Genomic DNA, 14,760 nt, shown 5'->3' with positions numbered 1-14,760 from the left:
AGGAAACTGAGGCACTGGCAGGTTAAATAGTCAACCCAAGGTCAAACAAGTAGCGGATAGCAAAGCTGGGATTAGAATCCAGACCATCTGACTCCCAAGTCTACACTCTTAACTATTATGCTAGTACAACAGGCACTCAATGAGCACTTACTAAGTATATGAATGAACAAGTGCATATGCTTTAGTCCCATTTAAAAAAATGAGTATGTGTATAAAGATCTATGACTATAAAAAAGACTGGAAGAATACACAAAAAGTTATTAACAGTAGTTATCTTTAGTGTGTGAGATAAAGGGTATTTCTATTTTCTTTTTTTGTGGATCTTTATTTTCTAACTTTTCTACAATGAGTTTATTGCACTTATAATTTATTTTTTCATTTACCAAAAAAGTCACGTTACAGAATAATAGAAATGACATGGAACAATGAGGACAAGGTACCAAGTGGGATAAGTCAGCAATTACAAAACATTACAAACAGACTGAGTCCAATTTTAGAAAAAAAAGAAAGGAAGAGAAGAGGGAGAGAAGAAGGGAAGGAGGGAAAAAAAGAAAATGTGTTAAAGAAAGGAGGAAGGAAGGGAGGGAAGAGAAAATAAAGGGAAAGAAATGGGGGATACAAAAGCATAAATAACTAGGTACATATGCATGAGAGAAAAACTAGAAGCCTACATATCAAAATGTTAACACCAGCATTCTGTGTTAGTAGGATTATGGATGACTTTTACTTACTTGCTTTTGGGGGGGTTAGCAAATTTTTAGTTATAAAATTAGAAAATTTGCCCCTTCATATTAGTAGGGTTTTCTCCTCCAATATTCCAATTAATTTTCTCCTGAGACTAAATTAAGACATGAAAACTCAACCTTTATTCTCACGTGAGTAAATCTAAACAACTTCCTATGAAACTTAAATTTCTTGATCCCAGGTTTAAAGGAGTAGTATTAACATGTTTAAAACATAAAATCAGCTAATAAAAATGATTGACATATATACACTACCATGGGTGAAATACATAGATAGTGGGAACCTGCTGTATAGCACAGGGAGCTCGGCTCAGTGCTCTGTGGTGACCTAGATGGGTGGGATGGGGGGATAGGAGGGAGGTCCAAGAGGGAGGGGATGTATGTACACATATAGCTGATTCATTTTGTCGTACAGGAGAAACTAACCCAATACTGTAAAGCAAATATACTCCAGTTTAAAAAAAAAAAATTATCATGAAGAAAAAAAAAAGAAAAAAAGATTACCTCAACTTGTGCTTGTTGCCTTGCTAAAATTATGTTAAAAACATCTAGTGGCCTCTCCAAATCCTAAAAAACAAAGAGACACTTGTAAACAAAGAAAATGGTCATTAGATTAAAAACATTTTTTTCTTCTATGATTTCTAGGATTATTCTAGTCCGTGAACAAACAGCAATTTGTGATCTATTGAAAGTATAATATATATAAATTTGAATGTACACTTGGCTTTTACATTTTTACGTTTTTGCAATGTGAGAAACAATTTTCCAAGAAAGTAAATGCTTGTTAAATACAATATGAAAATAAGAATTTTAATGAGACCACTATAATACAGAGATAGCCATACATGCAAGTGGAAACAAAAATATTTAGGACGGGGACCTGTTTTAGGTATTAGCCTTATGGTTGTTACTTCTGACTCCCCCTTTTCTGTGTTATTTCACAATCATCGTACCAAAGGCACCTTAATAAAACACAAAATTTAAGAATGTAAAATTCTTCAAATCAAGTACACTAAAGCAGAAACCAACTTGGGGAATTTATGTAAGAGGAATCTAACATGTAGTGGGTGACCTGTGTGTCACATGCTCTATGTGTTATTTCATGCAATTCTCACAACTCTGTAAGACAGATACTGTTTCCATTTTATACATGAGTATACCAGATCTAAGATACTGAGAAACTTGATGCTTTTTCTAATATATAATATTAGTGATTGTTATATATTTCAGAATAACAATTTGATTAACTCTTTATGTTATGAATTTGTAGCAAAAACAGTGATATAATCAAGATCAGATGATATTAAGCAAATTATGTGTTTTTCTATATGTCAGAAGGGGGTAAATAAGACTCCTATCTTGAGGATAAGAACTATTTTTTACAAATAATACTTTGAACTCTTAAAAAAAAAGCCACTAACAAAACTAACAATACACATCTAGCTAATATTAAACACATATGTGAACAGCTCTGATATTGATTTTCTAAACATTATTATAAAAACCAAACACATTTCTCCAAATAGTTTACAAGTACCCTGATATTAGGAAGCTTTTTTTCAAAGGAAATAACAGGGGAAAAAATACTCTGCATTTTCCATACAATTCTCTCAAAAAGAGCTCAGTTCTGTTGTTTCTAAAATTATATTTAAATTTAAGTTAAATTAAATTAACATTAAAGGATGATTTAACAAATAATAGCTCTCACCAATATATACAAGATATACCTGAATTTGTTTCTGTATTTCTTCTGGGACTTTAGTCTGTGTTAGCTTATTTTTGTAGGCACTTTTATAACTCTTGAGCAATTGCCTGTGTTTTTTTATGTTACTCCATGACCACATCCGTGTATACCTTCTTATGTGAACTTCAAGAACAGAATCAATTGCATATTTCCACCTGCAAATCAAATTTTGTTAATGCACATTTGAATACGAAGGTTTAAGAAACAGGAGGAAAATAGCTTTGACATTTTAGAGCTACACTGTTACTCTTTTTGTTCTTATTAACTGTATTCCTATAAAAGCTCAGCGATAACATTTCTATTCCCCAGTACTTCAATTCTCTGACTTAAATAGATTATGAATGGAACAAACCACTCCAGGAAGAGGATATGCCAAAGCAAAATCATAAAGACACAAAATGACATGTTGTGTGAAATTAACAGTATCCCAATATGGTTGCCACACTGGAGTTCATATCCATTACTGAAGGGCAATAAGATCAAAAAAAAGTTGAAAGTCTTGAATACTGAGTTAAGAATTTGGGAATAATCTAGGAGCAGGAGTACAAGAGAACGTGTTTATTAAAAAAAAAGAGTAACAAGAACATAATATAAAAGATATCCCTCTCATGTCTCTAAAAAATTAAGTGGCTTCATTACATGGCTTTAAAGGTCTCTTAGCTCTGAGAGTCCCTAACTATATGATTACATGGTTCTCATAAAATATTTTTTTAAAAATTCTAACTTACCATTGTCGACCATTGGTATGAAGTGGTAAATAAGGCTTATATTTCCTGTAAGGAGCATTTCTAACCATATAATCCACTGATTCCAAAAGGTCAATCATACTTAAGTACTATTAAAACAAAAACCAAGTTAACGTTTGTTACATCACACACATGAATAAACACCAAATTCTGTTATATTTTCATTATAGTGAGACTTCAAACTCTCTGAACAATGAATATCATAGTTGTCTGGTAATTCAATAATATATTTCATCAGATTTAAGACAACAATGATTATAAGTTGTAAGATAATTTTAAGTTCTACTACAAAAAAAAAACAGTACTGCCAATTAAACTGTCATACCACCAATAATAATATACATCCTATTTTCAAATATATTAAAGTGTGAAATAAATGTAAATCTTAGAACCAATGAAATATGGTATCTGTAACTACTAACATGAAACATGCCGATTCCTAAAACTACATATTTTTCTCTGGACCATCATTTCAAGCAGTTGTTATCTATAAGCTGAATTTCAAATTGCTCCAGAAAATTATTGCATAACTAAAGCAAGATAAAGCTATTTAACCACCCATCTTAACCACCAATACAACAACTCTGTGTGTATCTGGTAAACAGCTCAAATGGAGGGAAACACACACACACAACTATAGGCAAAATAAAGAAGGGAAGTCCAGCCTCTTCTCCATTTTTTCTTAACGCAACTCTACCTAAGAGTTACCACACGGCTATTCAGTACTTAACATGCAGATAGTCTGAATTTAAATGTATTTGTAAGTATAAAATAAACCCCAGATTTTGAAGACTTAAGAAAAAAATAAAAATATAAAATATTGTAACAATTTTTAATTTTGATTACATGTTGAAATGATATTTTGGGTATGTTAAATAAAATGTTATTCATTTTAGTAATTGTTTTCCTCTTTTCTTTATTTTGCTAATGCAGCTACTAGAAAATTTAAAATTACCCATATGACTTGCATTATATTTGTACTGGACTGCACTGGGCTAAAAGCTCAGTTAGCTAAATCTCCCATCCTCCTTTCACTTCCAGTTCTCCAGATGTCTTATCCAAACTCCTTAGGCACATAACCAAACTTGAGAAACAAGTGAAGGAAAAGAAGCTTGCCAACATAGCTATTCTAAAAATTAAGTGAACAATATTTAATGTAAGAGTGTCTGCTATTAAAATCTGAGGAAGAAAAAAACTATTAAAACCCTCCATCAAGGACTGGGAATTAAATGGGAATCATGTCATTCACTATAATTTGGTAAGATTCTCCACCAAGAAGGGAAAAATCAGATAAAATGAAGGAAAACTATTTCTTATATATGGTATTTATTTTCTTTTAAAAATACACATATAATCTATTTTTAGGAGATATATCAAATCTCAACATAACAAACCAAAACAACCACCAGAGCACTGGAGAAGGAATAATCACAGAGGACAAAAGCCACTGAAATTCAAGGTTAATCAAAGCTATAAATACCCAAATGAATCTTACCTGAGGTTTGGTCAATTCAATGGCAATATTTTGTACTTCTATGTTCCAATCAAGTTTAGGTGTTTTGAGCTCTGTTTCTGCATAAGGATTCATGTAGAGTTTTGCAGAGGCTGATATTGGCTGGAAAACTTATATAACATGGGAAGACGTAAGATATGTTTACATGCCCTTACATATGAGCAACTGTAAATAATTATGAGAACACTGTTACTTTGAAAGTAGAGAAAAATGACCAAAAATATGTAAAAAAAATCACTACCAAAAACTATGTAAGCATCTACTTATCTGCATAATACAAACTGTCAGACTCAATGTAAAAGTGGACTCTCCAAAGAGGAAACTGGCGCTTTATGCTTCTAAGTAAGAAATGTACAAAATATAGACAATCTAATCTTGGTTATTCACAGTCTGTGTAAAATTATGTTTCCCTTCCTTGCTACAAGACATTTAATGATTTTAGTATTCATTAAAAATAATAATACAGGGGGAGGGATAAATTGGGAGATTAGGATTGACATATACACACTACTATATATAAAACAGATCACTAATAAGAACCTACTGTATAGCACAGGGAACTCTACTCAATACTCTGTAATGGCCTATATGGGAAAAGAATCTAAAAAAGAGTGGATATCTGTATATGTATAGCTGATTCACTTTGCTGTACACCTAAAACTAACACAACATTGTAAATCAACTACATTCCAATAAAAATTTAAAAAATAATTACAAAGTATTGCCTGACATGGCCCCCCCCCAAAAAAAAATACTAATACAATGTAGGAAACAAAATTTGATTACTTTCCATATTATTTAATCATAGTCAGAATTTAGGAACAGAATCATGAATGAAATTCATATTACCCAGAAAAAAAATTGCCTACTACTTTATAATTTTCAAAATGATCATTACATACATAATCTTAGACTCAACTAAAGGCAATATTTTTGAAGTTGAGAAGTAGTATGAAAAAGCATATTAGGGAAGATGACAGAGCAAAGTAATGTAATAAATTTTAATTGCAAATAGTATTAAAATTATATAAATTGTGGTATCTTACAGTAGTTACAATTTGCATAAGACTGTATAAAAATTTTAACTTATTTAGAGGTTATTTATAAATGAAACATGTCTCAGAAAAAAGTTGTAGATTTTTCTGAACAAGTTCTTTCATGAGTGAAACTAAATGCTCTCACGAACTAACAGTATCCAAAAACTCTGTCATCGTTTAATAGAGAGGTTTGTGGACATAAAGAGGAAGTGCCAGCCAGCTCTCATATAAAGGCAATTAGCTATAAAAGAATAAGAAGAAAACAACAGTGAATGAGAGTAGTATGGAGTATAGAAGAACACTGGCATGAAAGCTGAGAACAAACATCAAGTGGTACACTAAATAAAAACAAAAGAATAGCATCTTTAGAACAAAACTGAAATGGAGAAAATGAATGGGATAAATACAGAGGCAGCTTTGTTAGAGATCTATTTAAAAATAAGTAAAGGTGAGGCTGCCAAGAGATAGAAAAGCTTACTGAAAAAAGATCTCTGGAGAAATATGAATCAAAACAACAATGAGGTGCCCCCTCACACCTGTCAGAATGGATACCATCAAAAAGTCTGCAAATAGCAAATGCTGGAGAGGATGTGAAGAAAGGGGAACCCTTGTGCACTGTCGGTGGGAAATGTAAATTGGTGCAGCCACCATGGAAAACAATATGAAGGTTCCTCAAAAAAAACAAAAATAGAACTACCATATGACCCAGCAATTCCACTTCTGGGTATATATCCTGAAAAAATAAAAACACTAATTTGAAAAGATACATGCACCCCAATGTTAACAGCAGCACTATTTACAATAGCCAAGACATGGAAGCAACCCAAGTGCCCATCAACAGACGAATGGATTAAGATGCGGTACATATATACAATGGAATATTACTCAGCCATAAAAAAGAATCAAATACTGCCATTTACAGCAATGTGGATGAACCTAGAGAATATTATGCTTAGTAAAATAAAACAGAAAAAGACAAATATATGATATCACTTATATGTGTAATCTAAAAAATAATACAAATGAATGTATATGCAAAAGAGAAACAACTCACAGATGTAGAAAACAAACTTGTGATTACCAAAGAGGAGAGGGAAGGAGAAGGGACAAATTAGGGTTATGGGATTAACAGATACAAACTGCTATACATAAAATAGATAAGCAATAAGGATTTACTGTATAGCACAGGGAATTATACCCACTATCTTATAATAATCCATGATGAAGTATAATCTGTAAAAATACAGAATCGCTAGGCTGTACACCTGAAACTAACATAATATTGTAAATCAACTATACTTCATTAAAAAAAAAAATCTCTGGAGTAGTCAGTCTGTCTTAATACTGCAATAGTGACATGCTCAGATCCTGAATATCAAGATCTCAGAGATTTCGTTATTAAACAAAGAAAAGAAAACCTAATTCCTAAAACAAAGTAGACAATAACAAGGTAGAAGAAAACATGGAGGTCAAGGGGGTTAACTGTTGGAAGTGAACTACAGCCACAGTGCCCTTCGCACTCTCCAGTGGTGTGTTATAATCTATTTCTAAATACTAAATTATATACCAAATATGCTGTATCATAAAACTAACATAAAAAATTAATACTTTCTCTTTGTCAAAATAACTTTATCAGAAAAAGTAGTTTAAAATAAAGTATTTAATCCCATGCTTCTTATAACATGAAATAAACTTTTACCATTACTTACTGTATTGATGGTTCGGGGGTATACTGTTACTTGTAAGAATTTCACTTTTCAGCTGACCCTAAATAAAAATTTGAATTATATGAGAATGAAAAAGAAAATGCATACATATTCAGACACACACACAAACACAAACACACACAAACACACACACACACAAATTTGGTCCTAAATCAATATCTTTATTCCCATCTTCACAATTATTAGTCTATAAGAAAAACACACTGAGCACTATTTACAGATATATTTCTTTAGAATATTACTTTAGTAGATAATTTTTATAAATTCTAAATATCTGGAAACAAGATTTTAAGACTGTGTTCCCCTTTGACTTAAAATGCGTATATGTGTACATACTTATATACACATATATATATATACATACACACACACACACACACACACATCCATGAATTAGGATCTCAAACACTTTCTAGACAAAGGCAAATTAACCTAATGTTACAATATCTTTCTGAGAAATAAAAGATAGAATCTTGGAATTAATTCAATTCAGAAAATTCAACTGTTCTTCCTTTCTCTAAGTAAATAAACATGACTAAGACTGGCTTAGCACGCTTAGTTTTGAAGCAATCGTTCACTATTCAAGAATGCATCATCACAAATGCTTAAAACATTTGCTAAGAACACATTTTTTAGATCTGAAAGGTATCACCTTTCTTTACAATACTCTTCAAGTAATCATTCTCATATGAAACTCCACAACGCAACCAGAATACCATCAAAATGAGAATGTAAAAAACCATAAACACAGTTTTAACGTGATAGTATAGGTTCTCATCTCACTGTCAAGAGAATGATTTCACAAAGATCTTCAAAATCAAAAGTGCTTTTTTTTAAAGATAGAGTGATTCCAAAAACTGTGTTGCACACTTCTGACTTAGTTACATACAACTTAAACAAAAGACTGATATCCTGTCCTCATTAAAGACCGCTATGTAAAACAAATCTATGGAGTGTGGTTAGCTCTTCAAGGTACGAACTGAAATTACCAAGATGTGTTCCCTTGACTCCGGGTACGACATTACGCAGTTAACATTCCAGTAGGCACTGAGACTATCAAGCCGTATAAGCTATAGAAGAAAATGGAAAAGGTCAGGTAACTAACACACTGAAATTATGAATCAATATTAAGAGATTATTCTCATGTTCACTACCCCAAAATTCTCCAGTTGCCATTTTGAACTTTTAAAGGAAAGGAGATATTGCAAAAATGGAGGAAAATATATGTATGTTATACACAGACTTTATTATTAATCTAGAATTTGCTAAATTGTGCTTCCAGAAACACTATTCCCAAGGGGATTCATTCATTCAGTGATCAAATATTTATTGAGAATTTAGTATTTAACAGACTGTAAATATTTCACTGAATAAGAAATACATAATTCAGGACTTCCCTGGTGGCGCAGTGGTTAAGAATCTGCCTGCCAATGCAGGGGACATGGGTTCAAGCCCTGCTCCAGGAAGATCCCACATGTCGTGGAGCAACTAAGCCTGTGCGCCACAACTGCTGAGCCTGCGCTCTAGAGCCTGTGTGCCACATCTACTGAAGCCTGCGCGCCTACAGCCTGTGCTCTGCAATGAGAGACGCCACTGCAATAAGAAGCCCGTGCACCTCAAGGAAGAGTAGCCCCCGCTTGCTGCAACTAGAGAAAGCCCACGTGCAGCAACAAAGACCCAATGCAGCCAAAAATAAATAAATTTATTAAAAAAAAAAAAAAAGAAAGAAAGACATGATTCCTCCAGTGGTTACAAATGGCTGTTTCAAGGGAGGGGTGAGGGGAAAGGATTCTATGATGAACAAAGGTGGGGAAAGCTACATACTAAATATCCTTCTTAAAGATTCACAATGTTTATTAGCATATTTAAAGTACTGTGAAGTCCTGGAGTTTAAAACAAAATAAAATGTACCTGTTTAACTATGTACAGCTTTCTACTTTAGTCAGTAATCTTACTTGACCAGAGAATATTTTTTCAACAAATCTGATAATATCTTAATTACCTAATGCTCCATGAAGTACAAAGTGGGAAACATTAATTTTATTCAGTTTCTTTATATTCCAGGTGAAGAATCTAAACCTCAGAATAGGTAAGTTATTACAGAAGGTTGTCACATAGTAAGTAGCAGAGCCAAAACTGGACCCAAAACTTTTAACCCACATTCCAATGGTATATTATGCTCCATGAATACAATTTGGGAAACATTAATTTTATCCGGTTTCTTTATATTCTAGGTGAAGAATCTAAACCTCAGAATAGGTTAAGTGATTACAGAAGGTCACATAGTAAGTAGCAGAGCCAAAGCTGGACCCAAACCTTTTAACTCATATTCCAATGGCATATTCTGCTCCATCAAGGTTTCTTGAAGAAAATACATTAAGTGTTTGTACTTAGGAAAATAAATGGATTAAAAAGTCTAGTCTAATACCTTGTATATAATTTTTTCTGCTTCATTTAATATGCATGGAGTCCAGTATTCATTTGCAGTCTAAAAGAAAAAAAAAGAGTAACTTTCAAATGAAGTATATGTATCAACAAAACAGTGCTCTAATAACCGTAACAAAATAAATTGGGAATAAAAAGACATTTAGCTAATGATTGCTAATGTTAGTTACCTGTTTCTTTACATATTTGTATTACAAAATCAAAGGAACAGTGAAAATGGAATTGAGGAGGTTCTAATTTAACTGAGTTCATTCATTCAGAAAATAATTACTGAGCTACTCTGTGTCTGTGTGTGGAAGGAATTGGGTATGAATAAAAACAGAGAGCCAGCCTATAAACTATTGAAGAAGGTCCACATTCTTGTAAAAATTAAATAAATAAATAATTATTGCGAAGTAGGAAGAAAACCAGGAGAATATGGAAATCACAGCATGACCATGTTTCTACAAAGTCAGTATGGTCAGCAATGCCAAAAGCTGCTGTGAGATAAACTAAAATAAGCTTACTTAAGCGGCCAGGGCATTACCAATGAACTTGTTAAGAGCAGTTTCAGTGGAGCAGTAGAATAAGAGTATAGTGGGTAGGGAGTCATTAGGAGGTGGGGAAATAAAGATAGCAAAGGTAGAGAATTTTCTCACAAACTTAGAAAGAAGAGAAGGAGAAGGCAATAGTTAGATGGGGCCTGGGTGCAGTGGGAGAAGATTAAGGAGAGGCTTTTTAATTTTAATATAAAAGAGACGCTTGAATGTATTTAAATGCTTAGAAGAAGGAGGTAGGGAAGGGAGAAGAGGGAAGAAGAAGGGTTGAAGATTTAGGAAAGAGAAGGAAATTGACAGAAATAAGGAAGAAAAGGCAAAAGGTAGGAGGGGGTGAGAGAAAAGGGGGAAAAAGTCTCCTAAGGACATGGGGGATGACGGGATCCAGATCAGAGGTGGGAAGATTATCTTAGATATAAAAGTTAGTTTGTAAGTGGAAAGATGGAAAGAAGGAATGGTATAGATACAGAAAGAGTTAAGTTTGCTATTATTGTTGTTATAATAGTCAATGTAGTAGCTGAAGCAGAAACTGAGCCAGACAATGTACCAAATGCTTTACACAAACTATCTAATTTAATCATCACAAAAACACTAAAATATAGGTACTATTGTATCAATGAATGAAGGCTGGATAGAAAGAAACCAACATGATAACCAGTTCAGTAATGTGTCACAGGTGCTTTGATAAAATATAATGGGGAACATAAAAGAAGGAATGGTAACTTCTAAAAGTGAAGTAAAAAAAAAGAATGAGAAAGACGGTAGTATCGGAAGGAACTATTAAAGCCTGAATAGAATCACCAGGCAGATTAAGGGAAAAGAATAACGCAGGCAAAGAAAACCATAATGAACAATCTGAGCAAAGATACAGAGGATCAAACAACAGCACACACTAAGGAAACTACACACCATCCTTAGAATGCCTGTTATCAGTCAATGGGAACTGTGTGACTATTTTGTATTTTTCATTTGGTCTTCTAGAATCTCAACATTAAACAGTGAGTTCACTTATGACTAATATTGCTGGTCTCATTTTTCTGGAACAATTCTCTCTCTGCCTTTCAGAACACAGATTCTGGTTTCTTTAGAAGTGTTATAGTATTATTTTTTTTATTGAAAGCTACTTCAAATTCATTTTGGAAACAAGCAGAGGATAAACAGTGTATTAAACACTAGCTTCCTTGACTCCCTTTCCTTTGTTTCTCCAGTACCTTTTCTTTCATTTTTCTGCTTTGATCTTCAACTGATGTATACCTCTACTTCTCTGCATGCATGTATCTTCTTAAGGCCTCCATGTAACAATGTCCTTTTTCTGTTTAATAGTCTACTTCTCTTTCTTTTTTTCTTCGTCTTCTTTCCCTACTAAGGCCCTCTTCATATAACTAATCAAAGGCAAAAATGTACCCAGTATGATCTACTGCTCACTGTCCTTAACTTTAAAACATGTTTCCTACCACTTAGTTGTCCATAATAGTAAAAAAATGTCCAACCTGGATATACACACTCTATATCCTTAAAGACCTTTAAGAGGAAAACCAAACTGCATTATAAAATACTTAATCAAAATAAATTAGCTTATGTACATTTCAATATAATAAACAGATACAATGTATAAACTATTTGGAAATTATACTATGGACAATAACATGACTCTATAGAAATCTATCTTCCCCTAATTTACTAAAGATTTAAGATACAGCTTTTAATACTTTCAAAACACTTGTTCTTGATATTTTGAAATCTGTTAAATTCAAAGGTAAATCAAAATAATTAGAGACTATAATAAAAGTATCACTAAAAGTTGTAAATTCCTAGAAAAGCTGTAGAAAGATTACACGTAAAAATAAAACAGCTATTTGTAGTAATAGCTGATTTTAGGAAATTCACCCCGTGACTTGAGAATGATATTTCACAGGTTCCACAGAAATTTTAAATAAGGTAACTTTACCAATAGACTAAGTTCTCCCAGTGTGACACCAAATGAAAGAGGCCGCTTTGGATCTGTTACCTATCAAAGACAAAAGGGTGACATTAAAATATACTGACAGTGAGGGTAAATCCATTCTCCACTCTACAATAGGCAACATAGGACAATGAGTTTAAAAGTAACGCAACCAAACGGATTTGTGTAAAAGAAAGGGAAGGAAGACAGTAACATGGCTGGGATTTTCCATATTTTGTAGGCATGACACTAACATGATACTTTCCTAGTGGAACTATTTTCTTACTAGAAGTGAGAAGATTCACTCACTAGGACTAAACAGACTCTTGTCTACATAGTTTAAAAGAGACAGTCTCTTTATGTATATACCGTTAAAGATGTTCTCCATAGATAAATAAAACAAGGAGTTGCAGGTAAAACCATGCCACTAAATTATTTTTAAAACATTTAAGATTTTCACATTTAGAAATGTGAACTGTCTATTTAAGCCTTTAATTTCCCGGACACTTTAAAAATGGTTTGTTAGAAGATGCTTCAAGATTCTTAACGTTTAATTTCCTCAATCCCTTAACTCAAAATATGCCAATGTTAAACTTCTATTTCTCATCTTCAATACCCAAATTATATTTATACACAGTGCTTAAACTGTGCCATGGTGTGTACGATGTCATTGTTTTCGACATCTCAAAGATGTCCAAAAGTCAGTGTTTTTTGGTCATGAAAGAAAATAGGGAAACTAGAGAGAGGAGAAAAATCATGTTCTAAATCATCCACCACAGACTTGAGTTTAGTCACCTAAATGCATGCTCTGGTACAGCTGCAAAGCACAAACAGCTTTGTGAGCTTTGTTTTTAATATTAGATATATTATGATTTGTGGCAAAATGTATTTCCCCTCATTCCCATATTCATCTTTTTATACCTATGGATATCAAGCTCAAAATAACTTGCAGTTATTTCAGAAGGAACTTTAATAAAACACAACTCCTCAGCTGCTAATGCACTACCCATAAATTACTGCTATCATACAAAGAACATCTTTATGATAATCATACTTTTCCTCCCCCCATTTCTATATTTTTCACTATCCTTCTAGACACAATAATTAAGGTAATCACATTGAAAGAGGCAATAGAAGGAAGATCCCTTTGTGCTTTTAATTTTTTTCCTTTAGGTTATTTTAATATATTTTGTCGCTGACACCAATTTAATGTAATTGATACTACTTGTCCCACTCCTATGCATCTCTGTATTTCTTCATTAAAGAGAAAGAAATAATGTACCTTTTGAATTGTATTTGCTCAATAAAAAAGCTTAGTTTAAGTTTAAACTGAGATTATCATTCACCAACATGCCATTAGCTTTAAGAATAATTCTTTTACTTCCAAGATGGGGTGAGTCAATTTTATTTTCCTAAGTTTGTTTTAAACAAGGAGATTTATTATTTTGGTTTTTAGACATTATTTGTTAGCAAAATTCAGTGTAATGACTACAGAAAAACCAAAACATAAAAGTCAGTGTAAGATAGAGATGGTGTATCTTGAAAAACCACAGGTGTGTCTTACTGAATATTAAGTTACAAAAGGAACTTATCAGGAAAGTAAAATAAATTCTATACATGGCAGTATGACTTTAATTCAATCCAAACTTAAAGCAAACTAAAAACAAAAAAGAAAGCAAACTCATTTTTGGAAAAGATGAAAAAGCATTTCCAATTTGTTAGGTAAATGAAAAATATTCAAGGCTTCTCATGTATGTTTCGAACTTTAAGACAAAGCAGTGCCTATTAAGTTCAAAATATTTGTTACATTTTAACTAAAATTAATCAGTAAAATAGTTCTTAATCAACAAATGTTAAACTGTTGCTTATAAGTGAAGTGTGGTTTCTAAATATTGCTACACATGTGTGTGAGTAGCTGTGGGTGTTAAAATCCAACATGGTGGAAAGTAAAGTGAATGAGACTAGCAGCCAACTGACCCAAATTTTAGTCCCCTCTCTACCAACTACCATTATAAACGATTACTTCATCACCTCTGGAAACTAATTTTTTGTTATTAATAAAAAAAATTAGTTCCTTAAAGTTATATTAGTCTAAGTCTTTAAACAAAATTCAAAATAAATGATAGAGAAAAATCCAAAAATCTCTTAAATTAGCTTTAGAAAGGAACATATGGAAGTTTTATGATATATGTACACACATTAATGCCGGATGAAAAAAGCCTAACACAAGGAAGGAGATATGGTAGTGTACTAATCAGGAAAAAAAATCTATCTTGGATTCAAAATTGCTATTTATGGGCAAATCAAGAATTAGTGTCATAAAATAC

General features: G+C 32.5%; 1 protein-coding gene across 2 annotated transcripts in view; it reads right to left on the bottom strand.

The window, feature by feature from the left end:
- The window catches only part of VPS13C (vacuolar protein sorting 13 homolog C), a 174,676-nt gene that overhangs the window by 123,196 nt on the left and 36,720 nt on the right, over positions 1 to 14,760 (bottom strand). For both annotated transcript variants that reach the window (XR_009518476.1, XM_060005858.1), the window contains exons 7-14: positions 12,440 to 12,499; positions 9,939 to 9,998; positions 8,500 to 8,580; positions 7,493 to 7,550; positions 4,729 to 4,856; positions 3,216 to 3,322; positions 2,471 to 2,642; positions 1,248 to 1,310 (exon numbers count right to left, since the gene is read on the bottom strand). Coding sequence is in view for 1 of the 2 variants with exons in the window: in XM_060005858.1 (XP_059861841.1) it covers positions 1,248 to 1,310; positions 2,471 to 2,642; positions 3,216 to 3,322; positions 4,729 to 4,856; positions 7,493 to 7,550; positions 8,500 to 8,580; positions 9,939 to 9,998; positions 12,440 to 12,499 (729 nt within the window). In the remaining variant the exon portion in view is untranslated. The remainder of the gene's footprint in view (positions 1 to 1,247; positions 1,311 to 2,470; positions 2,643 to 3,215; positions 3,323 to 4,728; positions 4,857 to 7,492; positions 7,551 to 8,499; positions 8,581 to 9,938; positions 9,999 to 12,439; positions 12,500 to 14,760) is intronic.

Source organism: Delphinus delphis, chromosome 2 (genome assembly GCF_949987515.2).
Source record: "Delphinus delphis chromosome 2, mDelDel1.2, whole genome shotgun sequence".
In the NCBI taxonomy this organism is placed as follows: Eukaryota; Metazoa; Chordata; class Mammalia; order Artiodactyla; family Delphinidae; genus Delphinus; species Delphinus delphis.
Note: the sequence above shows the minus strand (reverse complement) of the source record. Positions and strands in the feature narration are given on the sequence as shown.